Here is a 25,800-nt window from a genome sequence, read left to right as displayed (position 1 = left end):
TACAATCAAGCTGTCACACTGATGTTTTGCAGCAGCTTGTCTGAATTGATTGTCTGTCTGCTCAACAACAAAGAGAAGGTTAACAAATCAATTATGGGCACAAGATGCACCACAATATAATGCATCTAAAAGCGTCAGTAAAATGGCCCGGCCGCCACTCTTTATTACTGAGCTGCTGACTCTGGGGCAGTGTGCTGCTACCATATATACTATGTATATGTATACTATCATTATTATTAATTGAATTCGGCCATTCCACTATGATTAAGTATAAGTTAGAGGAGCTTGAAAAATAACATGAACTAGTATTTGTAATAATTTATTTATCTTTTGCTGTAGTGGATAGGTATATTCTTTTTCGATATCGATAGATAACTTATTACATATTAATATGATATTGGAAGGAATGGGCAGGACCAGATAAGATTTGCTTCATTCTGTCCCTTCTCAAACAAAACCATTGTCTTGAGCTATGCTGATATATTGTATTTTATTTTGTTTTTGTTATTACAAATTTGTGTTTGTTTTATGGTTGAAATGTTTGAGATAAATAAAGATCAAATCAAATCAAAATTACTGTGTTCTACTCTATTATTACTATTTCTATTATTATCTTTATCTGCCCGTGCCCCCCCCCCCCCCCCCCAAGGAACACTTGACTTGACATTAAAGTCCAGCAAGGCCTCTCGGGTCCTCTGACCCAGACCTAAGCCCACGTCCCAACGAATATGGATTTCCATTTATGCACCTTTTATCTATCGACAGCATTTCTATGAGACGACCTCATGAAGATCTGCGTTGGATCGAAACGTCAATACATAAAGGTGTGGCTGTAAATTAAAATCTATGTGTGGGCTTCTCTTGCACTGCTGTTTGGGTGAGACTGCATTGAATGCAGACCATTAGTGACACATATGTAGAGATAAACAGACATACATACATAACATTACCGCATGCAAGGAGAGAACATTTGTTTGCAGTAACCATGGTGTGTGTGTGTCACAATACCCAGTGTCAAGAGAGAGAGGAGAAGTGTGATAATCTGTGCAACAGAGTTCCCTCCTTTCTGGGAAAGCAGGTGTAGCCCATAGTTATATACAACAGAGCAAAGGAGTAGCCCCATTTACAGTTATTACCAGAGGATACTGCTGCCCTCTGGTGGTAGATCGATGCCAGGCCCGGACCTAGAGAAGGCCCAGTACCGACTGGTAGCGCATACAAAACAAGTTGGGTGACTCAAACAAAGAGGCAGGAAAGCAGTGTAATCAACAACCAGGCACAAAGGTACACACGCTCTCCTACACAAACACCTGAGTGCATAGGATGTCCTAGATTAAATTTGCATTGAAAAAGATAACACAATCAAGACACACTTACATTGAAGTCATTATACTGATAACGCAGCCTCAAATATCTACATTCTGCCAAGTATGAAAAGTATTCTATGTTGCTTCCAGAGAAACATGCTCCCTCCAAGCTTTGCAGTTAGTCTGTTGGCATAGTCATGTGTAACTACTTTTCTTTGCCATGGTATGCTGGGGGGGGGGGGCATCAACTCAACAAGCTGGTGAGGAAGGCTAGCTCTGTAGTGGGGGTCAAATTAGAGGTGGTGACTGAGAGTAGGACATGGAAAAAGCTGGACGCTATCCTGGAAAACCCCTCCCACCCTCTCCATGAGGAGCAGTCCCTGGTCAGTCCTTCATGCCAGTAGTCATCAGGTTCCACAACCGTGGGCATGGACTGCTGCCAATAGTTGGGAGAACTAATGGCTGGAGAACATGAGAACTGTTAGGACTGTTTGAGTCTCAACTACTAAACACTGCACAGACTCTGGCACAGTGTGTCATTACCATGTATACAATATTATCAATAGAGTATACATTGCCTATAGTGTATTGGCATTCTATTCAATTATACAAAATTTGGGGATTAATAAAAGGAACACTTGACTTAACCGAACACTTGAACCGCTGTGATGAAAGAATACCTGTGGTCACAACATCTTATTTCATTGTTATTTCAGTTAATTATTTGGTCAATTTGTCTGACCTAGAATTATTACCAGACTTGGCACTCACTGAATCAACCCAAATATCAAACAAGTACACCGATTTTCCCAATGAAAATTCAACCAACTCCATGATCATTTAAAGTGAAAATGTATCTTTTTATTGGTACCATACATTAATTATCAAGGGCAAAAACTAACCAAATCAAAAAAATATATATCAAACAATGATTTATTTCTACAGGGTCTGCAGAGGGTACACGTCACCATTCAACCTCCCATCAGAACTGTTCTGTGGCTGTGAAATGGAAATGTACATGACAGTAACTGGGCTTCGGGTTATCTACAGACAGTCTCTCCGCTACTTCCAACACGTTTGACTAATGGAGGGTGATGTAAAGCTGGTTTTAGAAGAGCTTCGTCTTACATTTTAGAGGGCTGAGGGTGCCACTCTGTGGCTTTATGATAAAAGAGACCACACAGATATGAGGACAATCTTGCCAAAACAAAAACAAGCTAATAAAAATGTTCCAGCCAGAGATCGAACGTGAACGCGATCGGCTAATTAAAAAATGCACCCAACATACCGATTTGAAAAAATGCTGGATACCTATGAAGACGGGAAGGTGAGATCTGCGTACGTGAAAATATACAAGAGTGAATGTCTGGAGAAAAAGAAAAGAAATACCCCAAAATAAATAGAAATCCACAACAAAATGAAGCTGTAAAATACACAAACCACCTCTAAATGGTGACGTTGTACCCTGGGATTTTTTGTAATTTAATTTACACAAGTTTTTAAAAAAGAGGGGGGAGGTAGGGGGGGGGGGGTTGGAGAAAGAGAGGAAAGTTCATGAGTGTCTTTTTTCTCCTTTTTCTTTTTTTGTCTTTCTTTACATTAGATCGGGATGGCTTTAGGTAACTCTAAGTAAGAATACATTTTATTACAGTCAGACTGAACTTTGCTACTACCTTAAATATACAAGCACAAATACACAAAAAAGTCAAATCTCAACAAAAAAAAAAACAAAAAAAAGAGACAAAATAAAAAACATCCACACTAAATTATTTCTCTTTTATAAACATAAAAGATACAAACAAATATATTTTAGAGGTGGGGGGCGGGGGGTTAAAAGTCCTGTGTTGCTCCTTGGTCTGTAGCTTTTCAAATATTGGTAGAAAATAAAAAGTAACAATTTAAATGAGAATGAAAAAAAGAAACATTCTAGGGAAAGTAGATACTGGTATAAAAACTCTTAAAATGTGTAATTGTATGTTTGTGTGTGTGTGTCTTAAATGCTCTCTGTTCAAAAGGTTGCATCTGCTATTTGTCTAAGCAGAGAAGGCCTGGGCACTAGGGGACTGAAAATCCTTCAATCACTGTGTGTGTGTGACGTGTATGTGTGGTGTGTGAACTACACCGTGGCTTCCAGGGCTTCCCGCCTGTGTCTCAGACAGGGCCGACTGACTCGTCGTTGCATAGGAACACCCATGCAAGCCCACTTGCTTCATATCAGCACATCTGATACATAAAAATAATCTGCATTGCAGACCTGGATGTTGGAGGGTCAGTGCTGGGCAGCTGTCCCAGCAGGTGGAACGTCAAGTGTTAAACGGCATTGCTTTCTTGTGGATACGACTCATTTGCTGGCTACTAAAACAAAAGACACGAACGATGCTGATTTGGCGTGCAGACTGAGTGGGACTTGAGAAAGGACATTTTGTTTTCCGATGGATCAGGTGATAAACGGAAAATAGGAAATACATATGGCAAACAAGACTAGGCAATGCCTAGTTAAGCCAGACCTGACTGTGACACTCACGTCACGCATGCTTCAACAATAGGGAGGGAGTCAGTCAGGGACATTCGCTATTGTAGGCCAGCCGTCCAGGTTCAAAAAACATGATCAATTCATACTTTACAGACAAGTAAATATCTTTTGTATTGTGTCTTATCAAGAGGAGCCAAGTTCCCCCTGGCCCGCTGTAGTTCACACCCTGTGTGTGTGTGTACGTGTATGTGTGTGTGTGTGTGTGTGTGTGTGTGTGTGTGTGTGTGAGTCGAGACAGCATCCCTAGTGCCACAGTTGAGCTCTCCTACCAGTGTTCAATGGTTTCTTAACAGAATGCTTCTTAGCTCTGGTCCACCTGCTTTGGCAAAGTTCCTGCTCGTGTTTCTGACAGGTTACCCTCGTCACCCCACCCCCCAAAACACACACACACGCTTGCACATGGGACACATGCGCACACACGCACAATCTCTCTCTCTCTCCACAACAACCTAGAGTAAATGTGAGTTTCACGTCAGCAGAGCAGACCAGAGTTGAGAAGCATGTTCATGAGGGTCGGTGGACAAGCTGTCCCTAAGCAACCTGCCACCATTTCAACGCCCGACTACCACCATCACTACCCCCCCAGCCCACCCACCCTCCCCACATGCACATTTAAAATATCGACAACTTTAGTCTATTCACCCCCCCCCCCCCCCCCCCCTCCTTCTCCTCACTCCCCCTCCTTGCTTTAGAGATCTGGAGCTGAAGGAAGAGGGGATCAAACCTCATCTCCTGCCTCTCACCACATCTATTTCAGTCACATCTGGACCTTTTGAAGACGAGCTCAGACACAACCTTTCTGCTATGAGATAAGGGAGGAGGGAGACGAGAGCCGGGACATGGAGCCTAAGTTTTGGGACAGTCACTGAAAAACTGAAGCCTTTTTTTTTTTTTTTTACATGAAGCTCAAATAGAATGTCTGGTGAAGGGATGGATCGAGCTTCTTGGGGGATGGGGGGGCGACCTGTGTCCCGAGTTGTTGGGACAGAAATCAGGCCTCTACAGAGGGATGTGTGGTTAGTTAGGAGTGCTCCTCTGGCTCTCCAGGGGCTGACTGGAGAGGGTTGAGGGGTGGATGGAGTGGGGGGTCTGAGGTTGTGGGTCTCTCTGTGGCTCTACTGCGACGCCTGCGAGGTGGGGTTGTCGCTCTTGCTCTCCTGGCTGGAGGGGGCCTTGTTGTTCCAGGGGGAGTTGGCCCCGAGTGCGGGCGAGTTGTTGAAGCTGTCCTCGTCGTCGATGCCGTTGGCCGCGTCGAACTGCGTGTTCTCCAGCCGCGTGATCAGACGCTCGTCCTCGTCGCCGAACTCACCGCCCATCAGAGTGGGTTCTCCTACCACCATAACGTCCTGCAAGGGGGAAAAGAGGGAAACCGTGTCACGCGGTATTGTGCCCTGTATCCCTATCTTATGTCCTACTACATGTGCTTTTGTTTTTATTGTAATGTTATTTATCTCGCTTGTATTCCGTTTGTATTGCTAACTCTTTTTTTAGATTTTAGCCTGTACCTTCTGGCAGGGGGACTACCAATGTAAATGAGCCTTTTTGGCTAAAATTGGGTGCATTTAAATTTTTTAAATGTTTATTAATCTACACTGTCCCCCTTGAACAAATAAAGTAAACCTAAACCTAGGTGAGTTGGGGGGCGATAATTCGGGATGATATTATGATATCGTAGCGCACAATTCTGTCATCTAAATGAATGATGAGCACATTATGAACTCACATTTCTCTTAGAATGAGATCTTCAATGTTTGAGGGGATGTTATTTGGAGGTTATTCACACCAAAGTCAGTTCAAAGAGTTGGGTCATTCTGTCACCATCTTGATAACGGGGACTAACAGGACTAACGAGACCTGACCCCCTGATATATTACTGACAACACGGAATGGTTAATTCGGTCAAAAAGGACACTTGTGATTGAAAAATGCCCTTTTCCCCACTTAGACCAGCTTCGACGCATCCGCCACCTGCCAAATTAGAGTCCTTGGTTACTAGGGCTGGCTGCCCCCAGAAAGTCATCGATATTATTAGTCGGCAACCCCTCAGTCGACTGAGATTATTTGAGTCGAGACGTCGTTTTATATATATATATATATATATATATAGAGATAACAGCTTAGAAAGTTTCACCTTCATTTCTAGTAGTAGAGTAGATTTAACTTAACATGAAGGGGAGAAAGAAGGGTCTAGAGGCGACGGAAGGATTTGGCAATCTTTTGGATTTAAACCCTGCAGCAGCAAAAGCTTGACTGGAGGAGCTCAGAGGATCAGTCCAGACCAGCAAAAGTATGTTTGAGAGATGCGCTAAATAATAGCTACAGCTATCAGATAGAAAATTTACGGAAGGTATTACTGTCCATAGAACCTAATCAAATCATCGTATCGACCTGCCGAATCCGATTCAACTAAGAAAATTCTGAGTCGGGTACAGCCCATTACCATAGTAACCACAGCAATTCCCAGCCTTTTAGCAGATACTGTGATTAATTTAGCAAATAGCTTCATCTACATTCTCGTTACTTTGCATCATCTACACTGTAGATTCTACAGCAATATAAATGATCCGAACAACAACAATACATTTAGTCACTGCTAAATAACTACAATTGTTAGTTTACCATGAATGCAATTGTTAAACTGTTGCATAGTAGCAGTAATACACATGAGGCTATATTATAGCGTGATTGCCTCTTGTGTATTATTGCTTTGCTAACAGAGGAAGATTAAACTCACAGGGGAGAAAGATGGTGCCAGGCCATACTGTATATAAGTAGCCCCTCTCTCTTGAGTTGTGTGCCTTATTATGTATGTACATGTATTATTGTAAACTGTACATCAACACATGACCTGTATGTACATTAGGGGTGTAAAGGTACATGTATCCGTACCGAACCGAACCGTTTCAGTGTGTAGTATGTGTACCGTACCGTACCGAACGGCTGTGTAGTGTACCGAACGAATACAACGGTATGTTAACCACTAACGACCGCCCACCGGGGGTCTGTTTTTTTCACATTCTAATATAATTATTTCTAAAAAAAATTTACAAGTCGATTATTAATTTCAATATAGAATATTCGTCGACAGCCCTACAAGTACAATTAGTTACTGCACACTACATCACCACTGACTGGAACACGGAAAGCCAAACTTTCCCCCACTGTACCGAAAACCGGCACCGAACCGTGGTTTTTGTGTACCGTTACACCCCTAATGTACATGTCATGTATTATTGTAAACTGTACTGTCAACACATGATAAGAGTAATAATGTATGTACATGTATTATTGTAAACTGTACTGTCAACACATAAGAGTAAGAGTAATAATGTATGTACATGTATTGTACTATTATTGTATTATTACTGTACTGTCAACACATGAACAGAGTCACTGATGTAATAGCCAGGTGGTATCAGTAGATGGCGCTGTGATACTCACTGGGACTTGACTGGAGAGAGGGAAGCCGCTGGCGGGGCTCTTCTTCTTGCTGTTACTGTTGTTATTGGTTCCTCCGCCTCCACTGATGGTGCTGCCGCCCGACATCTTGCGCTTCCGCCTCTTGTTCGGGGCCTGTCGCGCCGGCTCAGCTGCAGGGGCGGGGGAGAGAGGAAGCACGAGTTAGGAAATACCACAACTAGGCATCCTGTGTGTGTGTGTGTGTGTGTGTGTGAGACAGACAATGTGTTGTCAGGGGCCAGTCACACAGCTCAGCTGCAGGGGAGGGACGGAAACATGGTTAGGAAATTCCGTCACTGGGTCTCTGACTGTGTGTGTGTGTGTGATGTACAATGTGTTGGTGAGTGCGTTAGTAATGCTGTCAACGAATATTCTAGTAAAAAAAAACTAAAGAAACACACATTTGATTGTGAAAATTAAAAGCCCCCTTCGGTCTTTGGAAAAATACATGGACTTGCTTTGAAAGCCACATTCCACGGCGCTGGTGTGGGAACATTTTGGGTTTAAGCAGAATGAGAAGAGAGCCCAGTAACATCAACTAGATGACCATTTCATTCTTCTCCTCCCTCATGCCTCATCATTCTCTTCTCTCTCCCCTTATTTAGCTTTTTAAAGTAGACAGGTTGAGTAGGCAAAAGTCTTCACAATGTATGAGCTGTTTCAGCTCTGATCCTGAGGATAACTTGTTTAACACCATGTCCAGATGGATACGATTGTGTGTATCCGCCAAAGTATTTTATCGTATGCACGTTACTTTCGTCCACATGGTACCGCGTTCTGGGAGCCTGAATACGCCATTTTCTGAAAACGGGTCCCAGAGTGAACAAATCTGAAGACGCAATCAATCAATGCCACCCTTGCGTTCCCGTCTTTACAAGCCAGTATGCATCTTTCCTGAACCGATGATGCGATAGCCCACATCTCCCTTAATCCGCATGCGCAAACCCAGCCAACAAAAAAGAAACATGATACATATATGTCTTATATGTCCAGATATGTCCTGGCTAGAAGTGTTTATTAAACACCGGGAGGCTACTGTGATGAAATACACGATACTAGCTAGAGATTAGCGTCACATAGCCAGCGGGCCTTTTCTGAAAACCCAAATAAGCTAGCAAGTAGCCAAGCACATAGACTGTTCCATAGCATACGCCTTCTGTTGATTATGACAAATCCTCTTACCTTGACGATTAAAAAGCCTCCATAATTTAGTAAACAGTATTCCCATGGCTGGAGTTGAGATTTTACGATGCCAGCGTGTGAGAATTCGTTGTAGCCAGCCAGCTAGCGTTGATGCTATTCAATGCTATCAACTATTAGCTAAATAGCTAACCAACTAAATACAATGACAGTGGTATCCTGAGATAACGTTAAATACAGACACCTTTTGATTACCAATAGCTAGCAACTAGCTAACCAAATAGCTTTGTTTGTCTGGACTATCATACTAGCTAGCATACCCAACTAACGTTAATGCCATTCAGAATGTATTAACACTATGGTCGCCAAAAACGCCTTACCATGTCATTCCCCGCCATGCTCATTCTGCCAAAGACGCCGTACCACGTCTTTGATATCAATATTTCAAAAATCTGTGATCACAATCATATTTCTTCCCCGGAGACTTGAGATCTACTGTTGATCTCCTCTCAACTCTCCAACGGTTCAAGAGCGCCATCTGGTGGCCGATCGGCGGATCGCTCAAACCGGAAACAGGAAATGGAAGCTGGTGCTCATTCCAATTCGGTCCGATCACTCGCTAATAGTCCCAGGACTCGAGATAGACACAATGGATAGAAATCCGTTACCAATAACTCGATAAAGAACATGATTTGGACGTATATACTATTATACAACCTGGAGATGGATCGCTTATTTCTACATCCCATAATAGGAATATTTCTGCTCCACGCTCATCGCCCAACGCTACGGTAAGATTCAGCGTTATTTTTTAACGTGTTCGATACAAACTGCTTTAATGATCATATCACCCACACTAGATGAATCATCTAACGTTGGCCACGGAATTATAAACGACCCCCCCCCCATCCGGTCAACATCAGATGATAAGTAGTAACTTCTAGAAGCACGTCCATTTGAATTTTTTTATCTCGCGCAGATTGCTATCAAACTGTATTTGATCATCAATATAATGCATTTAGGGCTATAAATCACGTTCTGGAGAAAGCTGCAGAAAACGATAAAAACATACTTATACTTTAGACCGTATTTTAGTATGAATATGTGAATGAAAAAGTATAACGTTCCCACATCCTGAACGATAGATAATTGACGTTGAATGGGCCATAGTAATGTCAATTTAGCAATACAATTAAAAAATGTATAGCCCTGCAAAGAAGGGGAACTTCTCCATAGACAAATAGAGCTGGCGTGGGATGGTTTATTGTGAATATAAGCCTGGCGACCAAAGTGTTAAAATAGCTGCCTACAACACACAATAACTTTAATACAATTACATGCATCATTGTTTACAATGAACGGGTGGGGCTAGTCGAAAGGACTGGACACAAGGGACAAGTTAAACATCAACCAATTAATTTAATACAACAGGTAGTTCGAGCTACGCTGTCGTGCCTACGACCGCACTACAGGGCTATTTATACTCTCTCCTGCCGATTAAAATCAGCAGCTCTTCCTCCTCATCATCGATTGCCTGTAGCTGCATTTGCACAACGGCGTCCATCCATGCTGTTAGCTAACGTTAACACTTTGATTGCCTAAGGCTAAATTCATGATATACCATCCCTTGCCAGCTCTATTTGTCTATGGAGAAGTTCCCCTTCTTTGCAGGGCTATAACTTTTTAAATTCTATTGCTAAATTGCCATTATTAGGGCCCATTCAATGTCCTATATGTATTGTTCAGGGTGTATGAACGTTAAACTTTTTCATTCACATATTCATACTAAAATATGATCTAAAAGTATAAGTATGTTTTCATCTCTTTCTGCAGCTTTCTCCAGAACGTGATTTATAGCCCCAAATGCATTATATTGATGATCAAATACAGTTTGATAGCAATCGGCGCGATATAAAAAAATCCAACTGGACGGACTTCTGGAAGTTACTACACGTCATCTGATGTTGACCGGATGGGCGAGGGGGCGTTTATAATTCCGTGGGCAGCGTTATACCATTCATCTAATGTGGGTCAAATGTTCATCATAGCAGTTAGTGTCGAACACGGTAATATTACACGCTAAAACTCACCCCAGTCTCCGCGGGCCGTTGGGCGATCAGCGTGGGGTAGACAGTTTTCCATTATGGGATGTCGAAATACCCGGTCCATTTCCAGGTTGTATAATACTATATACGTCCAAATCATGTTGTTTATCGTAGAGCTGCCGCGATTACCGCATTACCGCGGTATCGCGGTTACATCACGCCCACCGCAAGAGTAGGCTGAATACCGCGTCACCGCTGTTTTTTTATAATAATAATAATAAAGTACCCTCCTCTCGTTGGGCTTGCGGCTCTGCAGATATACCCTACTCCTCTATCGAGGTTCCAAGCGACCCTATTGGGTACCAGAAAAGTCACGTGAAACATTGCAGACCACTGATGTCAGAAGAGAGACGCGTCACACGTTGGATCAGAGCTCATCACAACACGGCTAATAACGTTAGCTTTAGCTCCCCGCCGGAGTGGACTACCATCGCTCCTCAGGAGTACTAAACGAGACATAATGATTTTACTGTCTGCAACGAATGTTATAATAAAAGCCCTTCGTTCTATACACTTGTCTGATTGAAAACTTTATTAACAGACCGCAGAATGGGACAACTCAGCACGCTCTGAGCAAAGAAAGGAACTGAGATATGAATTGAGTATTTCTTGCCTTGCTATGGTCCGGTAAATACGCTGATGTTATTGAACGTGTAACTATATAACGTTAATGCCACAAAACGAATGCCTTTATTATAAAGTAGTAACTTTATAATAATAATAAGAAGAAAGGGTCGGGGGGGTAACCACCCCTGCCCGCGACACCGAGTGAACGGCGCACGACCAGAGGGGAAACTTCGAATCCGTGTTTCACTTTCAATAACGAATGCGTGCTTGCCGAATCCCAAACAATATTCATGCTGCAAAGTCATCCTCTAAAGATAGACATTTAGACTAGAGGCAGGCTATATGCTATAAAGAGAAGACTACTAAAAAAAATGCATTCAAACTTTTTTTTTAATTTTATTTGTGTGCGTGCGGTAATAACCGCGGCGGTAGGAAATATTTCGCAAATTTGTGCGGTAAGGAAAACATCAATACCGCGGCAGCTCTAGTTTATCGAGTTATTTGCAACCGATCGATGTCCAGTGTATCAAGATGGGAGTCCCGGGACCTATAGCGAGTGCCCGGAAGTAATATGGGTGATCAGCACTTGATCCACATAACTTCCTGTTTGGCGCTTCTGCCGATCGGCCACCAGATGGCGCTCTTGAACCGCTAGAGGATTGAGAGGAGCTCAGAACTGTGTGTGAAGGCTGCGGATGGAAAATATGATTCCGATCACAGATTTTTTAAATATTGATATTAAAGACGAGTTACGGTGTCCTCTGCAACTTGAGCATGGCGGGGAAGGACGCCTAAACACGTTTTCACTTATCTAACGTTAGCTAACGTTAAAACGAACCTAAAGTTAGTTGTTCACCAACAATCTCAACATTTGTATTAGCGTTAGCTCAAAAACACAGAACCGGACGACACAAGTTGTTCCGCTCATAGATAGGTTACAACAAGATAACAACAACAAGGGCGGCTAGGTGGCGCAGTGGGCAAGGCGCTCGCCACCAACGCAGGAGATGCTGGGTTTGAGCCCAGCTCTCTGCGTTGCTACCAGCTTGGCTGGTCGTTCATACTAATACTATTGGCAGTATTAGGGGGTGGGAAGCTGGTGGGTGGGGATCGGACGTTGTGGACAGTGACTCCTACAGGTCGGTTGGTGCGCCTGCGCAGTAGAATCAGGAAGCGACAAGGGCGGCGTGTCCCTCCCACGCAGACCCTCGCCGCTGAGAGATCGCGCTGTGCAGGTGAAAAGATGCGACGGCTGCCTCCTCGAGTACCGGAGGGGACACGTGATGCAAGGCTTCGTCCACATTGCAGCCGGCTTGTGGGAGGCATGGCCTAACAACGTTCGAGACAGGGGAGGGTAGAATTGGACAATACGAAATTGGGGACGGGAGAAAAATAGAAAAATGGGGAGAAAAAGTAGATAAAAAAAAAAACAAGATAACAACAATACTTCCGGTCGGGGGGTTTAAAAATAAAAGAGCGAATGTCTAAAACAGGAAAGACGTTTTCTGGCAGCGTTACAGCGTTTTCAGTGTTTTGTGTTTACGAAAAACTTTTTTCAAATGAAAACGAAAAAAATCGTTTCCATCACCATCTGGACAAGGCCTAAGACTACGCAAAGTTGCCTATTTCAGTCAGGGAGGCCAGGAACGTTATTACAAGCTGTAGTTAGACATGCCTGGCAGGCTCAACTTGCCTGGCAGGCTCAACTAATAGAAAGATAAGTAAGACCAGTGCAATATGCCAAGATATCATCTTCAAATATATTACATGATTTAATGAACCATTCGATTCACCCCCACTCGCACAAGTACCACTAAGTGAAATATGAACTGCACTTCCTCATAAAAAAATGTTGTATTTGCAATAATTTTGCTTGCAATCTAGAGCCCTGAAATGCCAACTTTGGTTGCTGCAAAGTAAAGTGAGATGCTCAGGTTATAAATTATAATATCAGTGGCATAAAATAGTCTTAAAATGGGGCGGCTAGGTGGTGCAGTTGAAAAGATGCGACGGCTGCTACCTCAAGTACCGGAGGGGACTCGTGCAATGTATGGCTTCGTCCACATTACAGCCGGCTTGTGGGAGGCATGAAACAGCGTTCGAGATAGGGGAGGGTTGAATTGGATGATACGAAATTGGGATGGGAGAAAAATAGAAAATGGGGAGAAAAAGTGGATAAAAAAAATTAAAAAAAATCTTAAAATGACAACAATATTGTTTATCGCAATTATTTCTGGGACAATAATATCGTCCAATGAAATGAGTTACCGTGACAGGCCTGTGATGAGTTAGCACTGTTAGCAAAGTGGTTAGCACTGTTGCCTTACAGCGAGAATGCCCTAGGTTTGAACCCGACTGCAGGGCCTTTCTGTGTGGAGTTTGCATGTTCTCCCTGTGTTGGTGTGCATTTCCTCCACACCATAAAATACATGTATGCTAGGTACATACTCCTGCCATTAGCCTTGACCAAGGCACTGGCATTAGAACTGGAGTTGGTCCCCCGGCACCAAACTGTGGCTGCCCACTGCTCCTAAATAGCTCAGATGGGTATAATGCAGATAACAAATTCCTGGTGTATGTAAAAATTGAAAAAGGTACTTGGTAATAAAGAGATTCTAATTGTAATGTATGGGTATCCTGTCTGCCTGCTCCCACTGGAGGGAATCGGAGTGAGGCAGTAGCATCAGGCAGTAGCCTATGGGAGTGAGGCACTAGTAGCATCAGGCAGTAGCATATGGGAGTGAGACAGTAGCCTATGGGAGTGAGGCAGTAGCATCAGGCAGTAGCCTATGGGAGTGAGACAGTAGCATCAGGTAGTAGCCTATGGGAGTGAGGCAGTAGCCTATGGGAGTGAGGCAGTAGCATCAGACAGTAGCCTATGGGAGTGAGGCAGTAGCATCAGACAGTAGCCTATGGGAGTGAGACAGTGGCATCAGGCAGTAGCCTATGGGAGTGAGGCAGTAGCATCAGACAGTAGCCTATGGGAGTGAGGCAGTAGCATCAGACAGTAGCCTATGGGAGTGAGACAGTAGCATCAGACAGTAGCCTATGGGAGTGAGGCAGTAGCATCAGACAGTAGCCTATGGGAGTGAGGCAGTAGCATCAGACAGTAGCCTATGGGAGTGAGACAGTAGCATCAGACAGTAGCCTATGGGAGTGAGGCAGTAGCATCAGACAGTAGCCTATGGGAGTGAGGCAGTAGCATCAGACAGTAGCCTATGGGAGTGAGGCAGTAGCATCAGGCAGTAGCCTATGGGAGTGAGACAGTAGCATCAGACAGTAGCCTATGGGAGTGAGGCAGTAGCATCAGACAGTAGCCTATGGGAGTGAGGCAGTAGCATCAGGCAGTAGCCTATGGGAGTGAGGCAGTAGCCTATGGGAGTGAGAGTAGCCTATGGGAGTGAGGCAGTAGCATCAAGCAGTAGCCTATGGGAGTGAGACAGTAGCATCAGGCAGTAGCCTATGGGAGTGAGAGTAGCCTATGGGAGTGAGGCAGTAGCATCAGGCAGTAGCCTATGGGAGTGAGAGTAGCCTATGGGAGTGAGGCAGTAGCATCAGACAGTAGCCTATGGGAGTGAGGCAGTAGCATCAGACAGTAGCCTATGGGAGTGAGACAGTAGCATCAGACAGTAGCCTATGGGAGTGAGGCAGTAGCATCAGACAGTAGCCTATGGGAGTGAGGCAGTAGTAGCATCAGGCAGTAGCCTATGGGAGTGAGACAGTAGCATCAGGCAGTAGCCTATGGGAGTGAGACAGTAGAATCAGGCAGTAGCCTATGGGAGTGAGGCAGTAGCCTATGGGAGTGAGGCAGTAGCATCAGACAGTAGCCTATGGGAGTGAGGCAGTAGCATCAGACAGTAGCCTATGGGAGTGAGGCAGTAGCCTATGGGAGTGAGACAGTAGCATCAGACAGTAGCCTATGGGAGTGAGGCAGTAGCACCTGCATTGTCCCGGTGCCCAAGAAGGGACGTCCCAGCACCCTCAACGACTACAGGCCAGTCGCTCTGACGTCACACGTCATGAAGACGTTTGAGAGACTGGTCCTGCAACACATCAAGCCCCTGGTGCGTGACTCCCTCGACCCCCTGCAGTTTGCATACCAGGCAAACATCGGGGTGGAGGATGCCATCATCTACATGCTCCACAGAGCGTACACGCACCTGGAGAAGCCGTGCAGCTCAGTGAGGATTATGTTCTTTGATTTCTCCAGCGCCTTCAACACCATCCAGCCGTCACTGCTAGCGGAGAAGCTCTCTGCGATGCAGCTGGAGCACGGCTTGGTGGCCTGGATCAAGGACTATCTCACTGAGAGGCCACAGTACGTCAGACTAAAGGACAGTCAGTCTGACGTACTGGTGAGCAACACCGGCGCCCCCCAAGGAACTGTGCTGTCACCCTTCCTCTTCACCCTCTACACCTCAGACTTCTGCCGCAACTCAAGCGGGTGCCACCTGCAGAAGTTCTCAGACGACTCCTCCATCGTAAGCTACATCACCGACGATGATGAGGAGGAGTACAGAGCCCTGGTGGAGAGCTTTGTGGGGTGGAGCGACAGCAACCACCTCCAACTCAACACCAGTAAGACCAAGGAGCTGGTGGTGGACTTCCGGAGGGGCAAGAAGAGGCCCCCCCCCGATTCCCATCTCCATCCGAGGGGTGGATGTGGAGATGGTGGACTCATACAAGTTCCTTGGGGTACACCTGAACAATAAACTGGACTGGTCGGACAACACAGAGGCCCTCTACAGGAAGGGACAGAGCAGGCTGTTCTTCCTGAGGAGACTCAGGTCCTTCAATGTGTGCAACAAACTGCTGCAGTCTTTTTACCAGTCTGTTGTGGCCAGCATCCTCTTCTATGCTGTGGCATGCTGGGGAGGCTACATCAACTCAAGGGACACCAACAAGCTCAACAAGCTGGTGAGGAAGGCTAGCTCCGTGGTGGGAGTCGAGCTACCTAGACTTGAGGTGATGGTAGAGAGGGGGATGATAAGGAAGCTGGCTGCCATCATGGAGAACCCCTACCACCCCCTCTACGACGAGCTAGTCAAGATGAGAAGCTCGTTCAGCCACAGACTCATTCCCCCCCGACACTCAACTAACCGCCTCGGACAGTCCTTCATACCAGCGGCCATCAGGCTCCACAACAGTGGGCAGCGACTAGCAGCCTCCAGGCTCCACAACAGGGGGCAGCGACAGCGACTGCTACCAGACATTGACCTGGGACTTATAGGAACCCAAGGAGGACATAGGGGTGGACGGTATGGTCTAAAATTTATATCACGGTATAATTTGAAGCATAGACGGTAACGGTATATATCACGGTGTGACATACCTGGGTACGTGGGTTGGTCATTACCATTATTACTGTATTTATGACACCTTCTGAACATCAGGTTAGTATATTTAATGTGTTGTGTTTTGTATGTGATGTGTGTGTGTGAACATGAGCTAATGCTGTCTCTTTTCTCTCCCTGTCAGGTGCTGCCCGTCCCTACACTGAAGAGTGCTGATTGCCTAATGAATGACAGCTGATGGCAATCACCTCGAGAGGGATGGGTAGCCAAATACCTGACAGCACACACACGTCTGCGCGCCTCATTCTGTCAATTGCCAGTGACCAGAGTGGAGTGAGGTTGCCATTGTTAACCACTGTTGTGTGGGATATATATATTGTTGGCCACTTTGGATTCATCCTACACTGTGAGCTATATGGTTAGAGTGGTGATTCATCCTACACTCTAAGTATTAGGGTTAAAGTGGTGTTCATCCTACACTGTGAGCTGCATGGTTAGAGTGGTGTTTCTTTGTTTATCCAGGTGAGCTTGTACCTTTAAGTATATATGTAGATATTGTTGGCCTCTGCGCCACTTCTTTACTATGGAGTATTCTCTTGTTGGCTTTAGGCCTAGTTCCACTGAGTGTGGACTTGTACCTTTGATACCTTTTGCTGGGGGTTTTCCCAGTACCAACCTCTGGCTGGTTGGTTAGTGCCTGTGGGCGCTTATTTAGTTTACTTGTATTATTATTACCTCGTTTGTTCTCCCCTTACCCTTCTCCCTGTTTGTTAATTGTTTGTGGGTTGTTTTTTCCCTTTGGTGCCTATTTAAATATCAGTGGAGGTTTCAATCCCTACCCTGCATAATAAATATAATTTACTATTTTTGGAACAACGTCTTGTGTTTATTATTACCTACCTGCCCGGGACTATTTTGAAAGCATTTACTGAGAGAGGCTGTTTTTGCTCATGTGCAGCCGGCTCCAGTTATTATTCTGTGTGGTCCTTAGACCTTTGTACATGACACACGGTATCAGTGTTTCCTTTAGAATAATTTTTTTTGCCTGATAGGCAAGCTATATAAAGAATGACATCCTCAAGGCATGTAGATTTATAATATTTTAACTTAAAACTAGGCTACTTTTGCGTATAAAGTCATTATATTCCAAATAAAATAAGTCCCGAGTCGAGACTCCGTGCTGCTCCCATTGCAAACAGCGAGGCTGGATGCTGGATTTTGCTAGAAGCATATGTAGCTGCAGAGCCGCAGAACCATGGGCGCTTTCAGGAGCCATTGGCAATTCAGCCGTTGGGTGGGGGGGGCGCTGTTGAGCGGGCCTGTGACCAGACCTAAAAGCGCCCATGGTTCTGCGGCTCTGCAGCTACATGCTATTCGCAACTCCACTGCTGCAGCCTTCCTCCCGCTGCAGCCGTCGTTATCATAACACTACACACATATCATAATGTTTACAGCAAACTGTAGTTGATCACCAGGTATGTTTTATTAACGTAGAATAATTCATATAAGAAAAGCGATAGGGAAATCCCTTACCTTTCTCCACTGGTTAAAAATGCCAGGAACTGGGGGAGCTCCAGTAGCTCACCGCGTATCTCTGCGCTATTTCGGCGTCGGGGACAACCGTGCGCGTCACGGATCTGGGGTACACGAGTTCGACTCCCGGACTCGCCGTATTTTCTCAGAGTGTCTTTCCCCCAATCTATATCCTATTCAACCTGTTTCTGTCGGTCATGCTTGACCAGAAAAAGCGATAAACGCTAAAAAGAACCAGCGGACTGGTCAAAGTAAAAAAAAAAAAAAAAATGCCAGGAACTGAAATTGAAACTTGCTGTGCGGCGCGGTGATATGCGTTTATTATGAAATGACAATTGCGTGTTGACACGCCCACTGCGCGAAGCCTCCTAAATAACTTTTCCCAGTTTGCACATATCTATTATCTATGACTAATTCTATCTATTTTTAGGGGCAAATGCAATTGAAATAGTCGCGCTGTGGTTACATGACATCATTGCTCTTTTAGAGCTGCTCTACCGGTTACACGGTATAGTCAAAATCCATACCGTAGAGCAAATTCATACCGTTTATACCGTATACCGTTTATACCGTCCACCCCTAACCTACACTACCTTAGGCTTACTGCACCCTATGTGGATACTGTGATACTGTGATACTGTGAATAATGTATATTTCAGTGGATACCGTGATACTGTGAATAATGTATACTCAGTAGATAGTAAATTATAACACTACCTCATGCATACTGCACCTTATGTGACACTGTGAATAATGTGAATATTCCTCAGCTAGTCAGATAGTAAATTATATTGACCATATTGATCAAATTGTTTACACTGCCTGTGTTGTTTTTTTACTACCTGTATACTGTGTTGTTTTACTACCTGTACCCCCCCCCCCTCCCCCCCATGCTGCTATGATGCCTGAATTTCCCCAAGGGGATCAATAAAGGAATATCTTATACACATATCTTAAACACATTCAATCGTTTATTGTTACGACAATGCCATGGTTATTATTTTGACAATACCATCATAAAATAATAGGGATGGCCCGACTTAATTCATTACCATTTTCAAAACAATAATAAAAACCACAGACTGCAGCTTGAAACGTTCCATCTCACCAGAAAGCAGTCCACTAATCACCTAAGTTTACTGTCGCTTTCAGTCTGGTGCGTTTTTTTGTTGAGGCATGCATCATTTTTCCCTCTATAAATTGTACTCAACACATTGGATAAAGTAGCCAAATCACTTTTACTGATGACACTTCATAAAATGAGGAACAGAGTAGGGCTGCAACGATTAGTCGACATAATCGACGATGTCGATTATAAAAAATCGTTGACGAGAAATTGTTGCGTCGATTAGTCATTAAAAAAAACGTTATTTAATTTTTTTTTTTTTTTTTTGTGCACTACCCATCTTTGTGAGAGTGGCTTCTCAGGGTTCCAGACAACATCATAACATGATGATCCCATAGCAAATTTTGGACATTGAAAACATTGTTCCCCTGCAGGAGATGATGATCAGACTAGACACACAATACATTACACACGCACTCCTCTCACTCACACACAGCGATCAGAGTAAGACACACACATACACACTCCTCTCACTCACACACAGCGATCAGAGTAAGACACACACACATACACACTCCTCTCACTCACACACAGCGATCAGAGTAAGACACACACACATTCACACTCCTTTCTCTCACACACAGCGATCAGAGTAAGACATACACACATTCACACTCCTCTCACTCACACACAGCAATCAGAGTAAGACACACACACATACACAAATTACACAGTACACACCTCTCACTCACACAGCGATCAGAGTAAGACACACACACAAATTACACAGTACACACACTCCTCTCACTCACACCGCGATCAGAGTAAGACACGCACACATACACACACACACGGACTCCTCTCACACACGGCAAACAAAAGTTATTTAAAGTACACTTCCACTTTAATTTGTATTATTTAATTTATTTATCTTGTTATGAGTGATTGCTGTATTGTTCTTCAAATACATTTTCATTTAAAGTGGCTTAAAGATCCAAATTCAAATGTTTCATGAGTCATTATTTTAATTTGCTATGGGATCATCATGTTATGATGTTGTTGTTTGGTCCTGACAAGAGTCTCAAAGTCTGGGGTGATGGTAGACAAGCAACTCTGAGGTCATGCTCAATGTCCAATCTGTTCCTCTGCTCTGTCTTCAGCTGGACCAGAGCTGAGAAGCCACTTTCACAAAGATAGGTAATTTATATAAAAAAAAAAAAAAAATGTTTTTTTGTTGTTGTTGTTTACATTGGTTTTCGATTAGTCGACTAATCGAAAAAATAATCGGCAGATTAGTCGACTACCAAATTAGTCATTAGTTGCAGCCCTAGAACAGAGATTCACTCACTGACCCAGTTGGGAAAAGTGTGTACGTGTGTGGCGCGCTGGGCACTCTTTCCATTCGGCCAATACAATAACAGCATGATCAATATCACGTTGTTAACACTTTGAGTGCCGGGACCCGTCTTTAGACGTCTTTGCTGGCCATGCTAAAGTTGCCGGAGGACGCGTTACGTCGTCCTTATATCAATATTTCAAAAATCTGCGATCGGATTCATATGTCCCCTCCGCTGGCCTGAGATCCACCAGCAGGACCCACTGAGCTCTCTGGCGGTTCAGGAGCGCCATCTGGTGGCCGATCGGCGCAATCGCCAAACAGGATGTTGAATAGAGGTTGTCATGACGACCGTAGTACTTCCGGGCGCTCGCTATAGTTCATGGGACTCTGGCTCGTCACGCTACACGGTGATCGATTGGCAATAACTCGATAAACAACATGATTTGGACGTATATACCATTATACAAGCTGGAGATGGACCGGGTAAAAATATATCCCATAATGATAAGATTTCTACTCGACGATGATCGCCCAATGGCGCGCGGAGACTGGGGTGAGTTTCAGCGTGTAACGTTACCGTCTTCGATACTAACTGCTATTATCAACATTTGACCCACATTAGATGATTGGTATAACGCTGCCCACGGAATTATAAACGCCCCCTCGCCCATCCGGTCAACATCAGATGACGTGTAGTAACTTCTAGAAGTACGTCTAGTTGGAATTTTTTATATCGCGCTGATTGCCATCAAACTGTATTTCATCATCAATATAATGCATTTGGGGCTATATATCACGTTCTGGAGAAAGCTGCAGAAAGAGATGAAAACATACTTATACATTAGACCATACTTTACTATGAATATGTGAATGAAAAAGTTTAACGTTGCTACACAATGAACAATACATATAGGACTTTGAATGGGCCCTAATAATGGCAATGTAGCAATAGAATTTAAAAAGTTATAGCCCTGCAAAGAAGGGGACTTTCTCCATAGACAAATAGCGCTGGCAATCTATGGTATATCATGAATTTAACCTTAGGCAGCCAAAGTGTTAAATGCGTGACAGATATATTTCATCAGCTGTGTTTTTTACCCACCACCACTATTTCCTTGACAATACAGAAACTTCCGAGTCCTATTAAACTGTATGCATCAGCCGATGCAGCGGGAACTGAAGTACCAATGCAGTCCATCACTTTTACTGAACAGCAGACCATTAGTTTGAGGTCACTGAACCAAAATAATTGAGATATAATCCATTTGCTCCATGGAAACAGATCCAACATACTTCGCTAAGGTCCAAAACACAAAATATCAAATTGCTCCGTCTCCCACATGATGGCTTTTCGTATCAGATTTGAGTACCCTGCTTTAGCCTGGTATCAACCCTATATATAGCACAATATCCAAGAATTTGTCAGCATTGATGTTCAAATGTTTTGTTTCGCTTTGGATAAAAGCGTCAGCTAAATGACTAAATGTAAATGTCACTTTTTTGTCGTTGAACAGCTGAATTGACTATCCCAGGTTTTGAAATAAAGCATTATGAACAAACATCCCACGATAATTCCAAAACATGTGCGTGTGTCCAACTGAGAGGAGCAAATTGGGCTGCTGGAGGCCAAAAGAGACAGGGACCTCCTAAAGTGGGCAAACATCAACACCACGCAGCTTGAAACTCTGGCACTCTGCAGATCAGCCTGACAAGTCACTTGTGCCACTGCAGTTTCCCAAATACACCAAACCAACCAAGACTGAAGATCTGAGAGGCGTACACAACGACACAAGCGGGCGGCTGGCATCCCCCCCTGGCTTCCCTTGCGCCATCTGTGGACGGGTGTGTGGCTCAAGGATCGGACTCAACGCCCACAAGAAGTGGCACCAGCGGCAGCGTCGCTGAACCCCCCCCCATCCCTGGAGCAAGCGTCATCATCGAATATGATGGACAGCTAAGAGTGTGTGTGTGAATGTGGTCCTTACCTGGTGGTGCCACCATCCTCTGCCACTTCTGGAAGAGGCAGGTCTTGAGACAGTCTCTGGGGCTGAGGCTGTAGGTCTTGTGTCTCGACATCAGCTCCTGCATGGGCTCCAGGATCACACAAAGCTGGACGGAGAGGCGGCACAACACACACGTGTTACTGGTTACGTACCGGCATCGTGAACTCCATGAACGATGCTGCTCAAAGGAACACGCCGCCCATCTTAAGAAGCCTACGTGACTTGTGTGTCACATCAGTACATCCAGCTCCATTTTATTCCAATTTAAAAAAATAAATGTAGGATACCACTAAAGGTGTCAGGTGTATGTTTGTAGTATACCATTAACCCTTTCCCCGCCAAAAACGTCGTACAACAGGTTTCAAGTTCATGCGAATTCTGCCAATAGCGGCTTACGACGTGATTCTGATCATAATTTCATATTTTCGCCATGGTATTCATATTTCACTCACAGAGCCTTGTCAGATGCTGCGGGACTCAGCACAACTCTGCAACGCTTCAATACTGCCACCTGGTGGCTGATCGGTGAGTTGCCAAACCGGAAATGCCCATTGCAGCTCGGTCCATCCCCTAATTCCGTCCGGCCACTCGTTTATCGTCGCGGGACTCAATACACACACCGTGGATATGGATCTTTGCCATAACTCAATAATCTACATGATTTGGGCGTGTATTAGTAATATACAAACCGGAAATGGATCGCCTAGATCCCCACCACATAACTGGGATCCGTTTGCTCCACTCTCATCGCCCAACGGTACAAGGAGACTGACGTGAGTTTCAGCGTTTTTGTTTATCATTTTCGATACAAACTGCTCTGATCAATATATCACCCATACTACATGAAGCATCAAACGACTATCACGGAATTATAAATGACCCCCCCCCCCCTCTGTTCACCCGCGCATGATCAGTCATAATAACCCTTAGGACCATGTACAGTTGACATTTTTAAAATAGCGTCGATCGGTATCAAACTGCATTTGATGATCTAATATATGCATTTGTGCCTATATCTCACATTCTGGGAAGTACTGCAGAAAATGATAAAAACATATTTTTTTTTATCCACTTTTTCTCCCATCCCAATTTCGTATCATCCAATTCAACCCTCCCCTGTCACGAACGCCGTTTCTTGCCCCCCACAAGCCGGCTGCAATGTGGACTAAGTCATACATAGCTCAAGTCCCCTCCGGTACTTGAGGTAACAGCAGTCGCATCTTTTCACCTGTGCAGCTCGATCTCTCATTAGCGAGGAGTAACGCGTGGGAGGCTCACGCTGCCCCCGACACTTCCTGATTCCACTGCGCAGGCGCACCAACCGACCTGTAGGAGTCGCTGTCCACAACGCCCGATCCCCACCCATCAGTTTCCCACCCCCTAATACGGCCAATGTGTATTAGTACGGACGACCAGCTAAACTGAAAGCAAATGTGGAGCGCTGGGCTCGAACAGGCGAGCCCAGCGTCTCCAGATTTCGTGGCGAGCGCCTTGCCCACTATTTCGATGATATGAATTTTTTCAGGCCAAGTCTATTCTTATTTTAACCTCCACTGTATTTATTTTTTAATAGCGTTAGCATTTTAAGGGAGCCTACTTGTAGAGCATACTGTCCTGACTGTGACTATAGACCCTACTGTTGTGGTTGTTGTGCCAGGCAGGAAGGCTGTGTGCTGGAGAGCGTGAATGCAAGTCTTGTGGCTAGCTTCTGATTGATGGCGAGCTAGCACCCTTTTCCCATTACTTTGAACCATGAACTAATGCCCCTTTTCCACTGCATGGTACCTACTCGACTCTACTCTACTCGCCATTTTCGGTTTTCCATTACCAAAGTACCAGGTACCTAAAGCGAGTAGAGTAGGGTAGAGTCGAGTAGGTACCATGCAGTGGAAAAGGGGCATAAAAGGCTTGTTATCATACAAACAAGGGACTAAACACGTTTCGCAATTATGCCACAACAATGTGGAACGCCCTACCCACAGCCGTAAAAAAATGTGAGTCAGTGTTTCCCACAGGATTTAGTGAGACTGTGGTGGTGGGTGAACCTCTGCCCCTCTAGGGGGGTCCGGGGGCATGCCCCCCCCCCGGCAGATTTAAGTTTTAAAGTTAAATGCATCAATCTGGTGCACTTTGAGAGCAAAATTAAGAGGCTAGATCTATGATGAACTTTGTGCTCAAAACACAAAACGACTAAACACTAGAGCATACATTTGAGCCATCAAAGAAATTAAGCAAAAGTAGTTACCTGTGTTGAACTAGTTTATTTTTTAGAAGAAAAAAAATAGACTGGATTACTATTACGACTACTACCACTGCCAATACTACTGATACATCCCTATTGGCAAACTTTATATTAAAAAATATATATATATATTTTTAATATAAATCAAAATATTATATAAATATAATCAAATAGACAGAAATCCATCTCAAGACGGAACGCTTTAATGCCTGAGTATAACATTAAAAGGTGTCAGTTGTATGTTTGTAGTATACCATTAAAAGGTGCCAGGTGTATGTTTGTAGTATACCATTAAAAGGTGCCAGGTGTATGGTTGTAGTATACCATTAAAGGTGTCAGGTGTATGTTTGCAGTATACCATTAAAAGGTGTAGGTGTATGATTGAGTAGTATACCATTAAAATGTGTCACGTGTATGTTTGTGTAGTATACCATTAAAGATGTCAGGTGCATGTTTGTGTGTGACTTACTCGGAGGTAGTTGAGGGTGGAGTTGGACAAGCCACATCTTGTGATGTTCTTGGACAGCTGGTCCAGCATTTGAGGGTCCTGGGCCTGTACCATCATCATCAACAACAACAACAACAACAACAACAACAACAACAAAAACAACAACAATACACAGATTAGAGAGTTAACAGACACACGGATACCATCGTCATGCTCTCTGGGTGTGTCTGTGCGGTGTCTCCCATGCCTGTGGTGTCCACTCACGTGCATGGCCAGTATACTGCGGGGGATGAGTTCACGGTGCTGTCTGATACTGAAGTGCCACGTCTTTATCCTCATCATGTCATCAAACATGAACTCCAGGTACAGGCGCCCTTCCACACACACCTACGGCAAGTCAGAGGTGCTGTGTTTAGCATGAGGTGAACTTAAAAAACATTACAAAGAGAAAGGGACAAATAATTTTTATTCATCTCTATTTTGGGCTAATGTGGGCCGTGAAGTCTCCAGTGAGTTTAAATTAAGTTCAACCTTTATTAATCCCCTTTGGATTGAAATGTATCCTCTGCATTTGACCCATCCTAACTATTTAGGAGCACTCCAGTTGTAATGCCCACACCCAGTTGTAATGCCCACACGAGCACAGGGAGAACACATACAAACTCCACACAGAAAGGCCCCCTGCTAAACCCAGGACCTTCTTGCTGTGAGGTAACGATGCAAACCACTGCACCACAGTACCACCCACTAACTTGGCCTTCAGA

The 25,800-nt window shown here is 44.3% G+C and overlaps 1 protein-coding gene across 4 annotated transcripts in view; it reads right to left on the bottom strand.

The window, feature by feature from the left end:
* Window positions 1–4,876: 4,876 nt before the first annotated feature.
* The window catches only part of ldb1b (LIM-domain binding 1b), an 80,422-nt gene continuing 59,498 nt past the window's right edge, over window positions 4,877–25,800 (bottom strand). For all 4 annotated transcript variants that reach the window (XM_084317869.1, XM_084317870.1, XM_084317871.1 and 1 more), the window contains 5 exons: window positions 25,301–25,423; window positions 25,058–25,141; window positions 22,329–22,452; window positions 7,282–7,430; window positions 4,877–5,186 (listed from right to left, as the gene is read on the bottom strand). In XM_084317869.1, coding sequence (XP_084173995.1) covers window positions 4,956–5,186; window positions 7,282–7,430; window positions 22,329–22,452; window positions 25,058–25,141; window positions 25,301–25,423 — 711 coding nt within the window. In that variant the 3' untranslated portion in view covers window positions 4,877–4,955. The remainder of the gene's footprint in view (window positions 5,187–7,281; window positions 7,431–22,328; window positions 22,453–25,057; window positions 25,142–25,300; window positions 25,424–25,800) is intronic.

This window comes from Notolepis coatsorum (genome assembly GCF_963971535.1).
Source record: "Notolepis coatsorum genome assembly, chromosome: 7".
Taxonomy (NCBI): domain Eukaryota; kingdom Metazoa; phylum Chordata; class Actinopteri; order Aulopiformes; family Paralepididae; genus Notolepis; species Notolepis coatsorum.
This window is presented reverse-complemented; position numbering and strand designations above follow the sequence as displayed.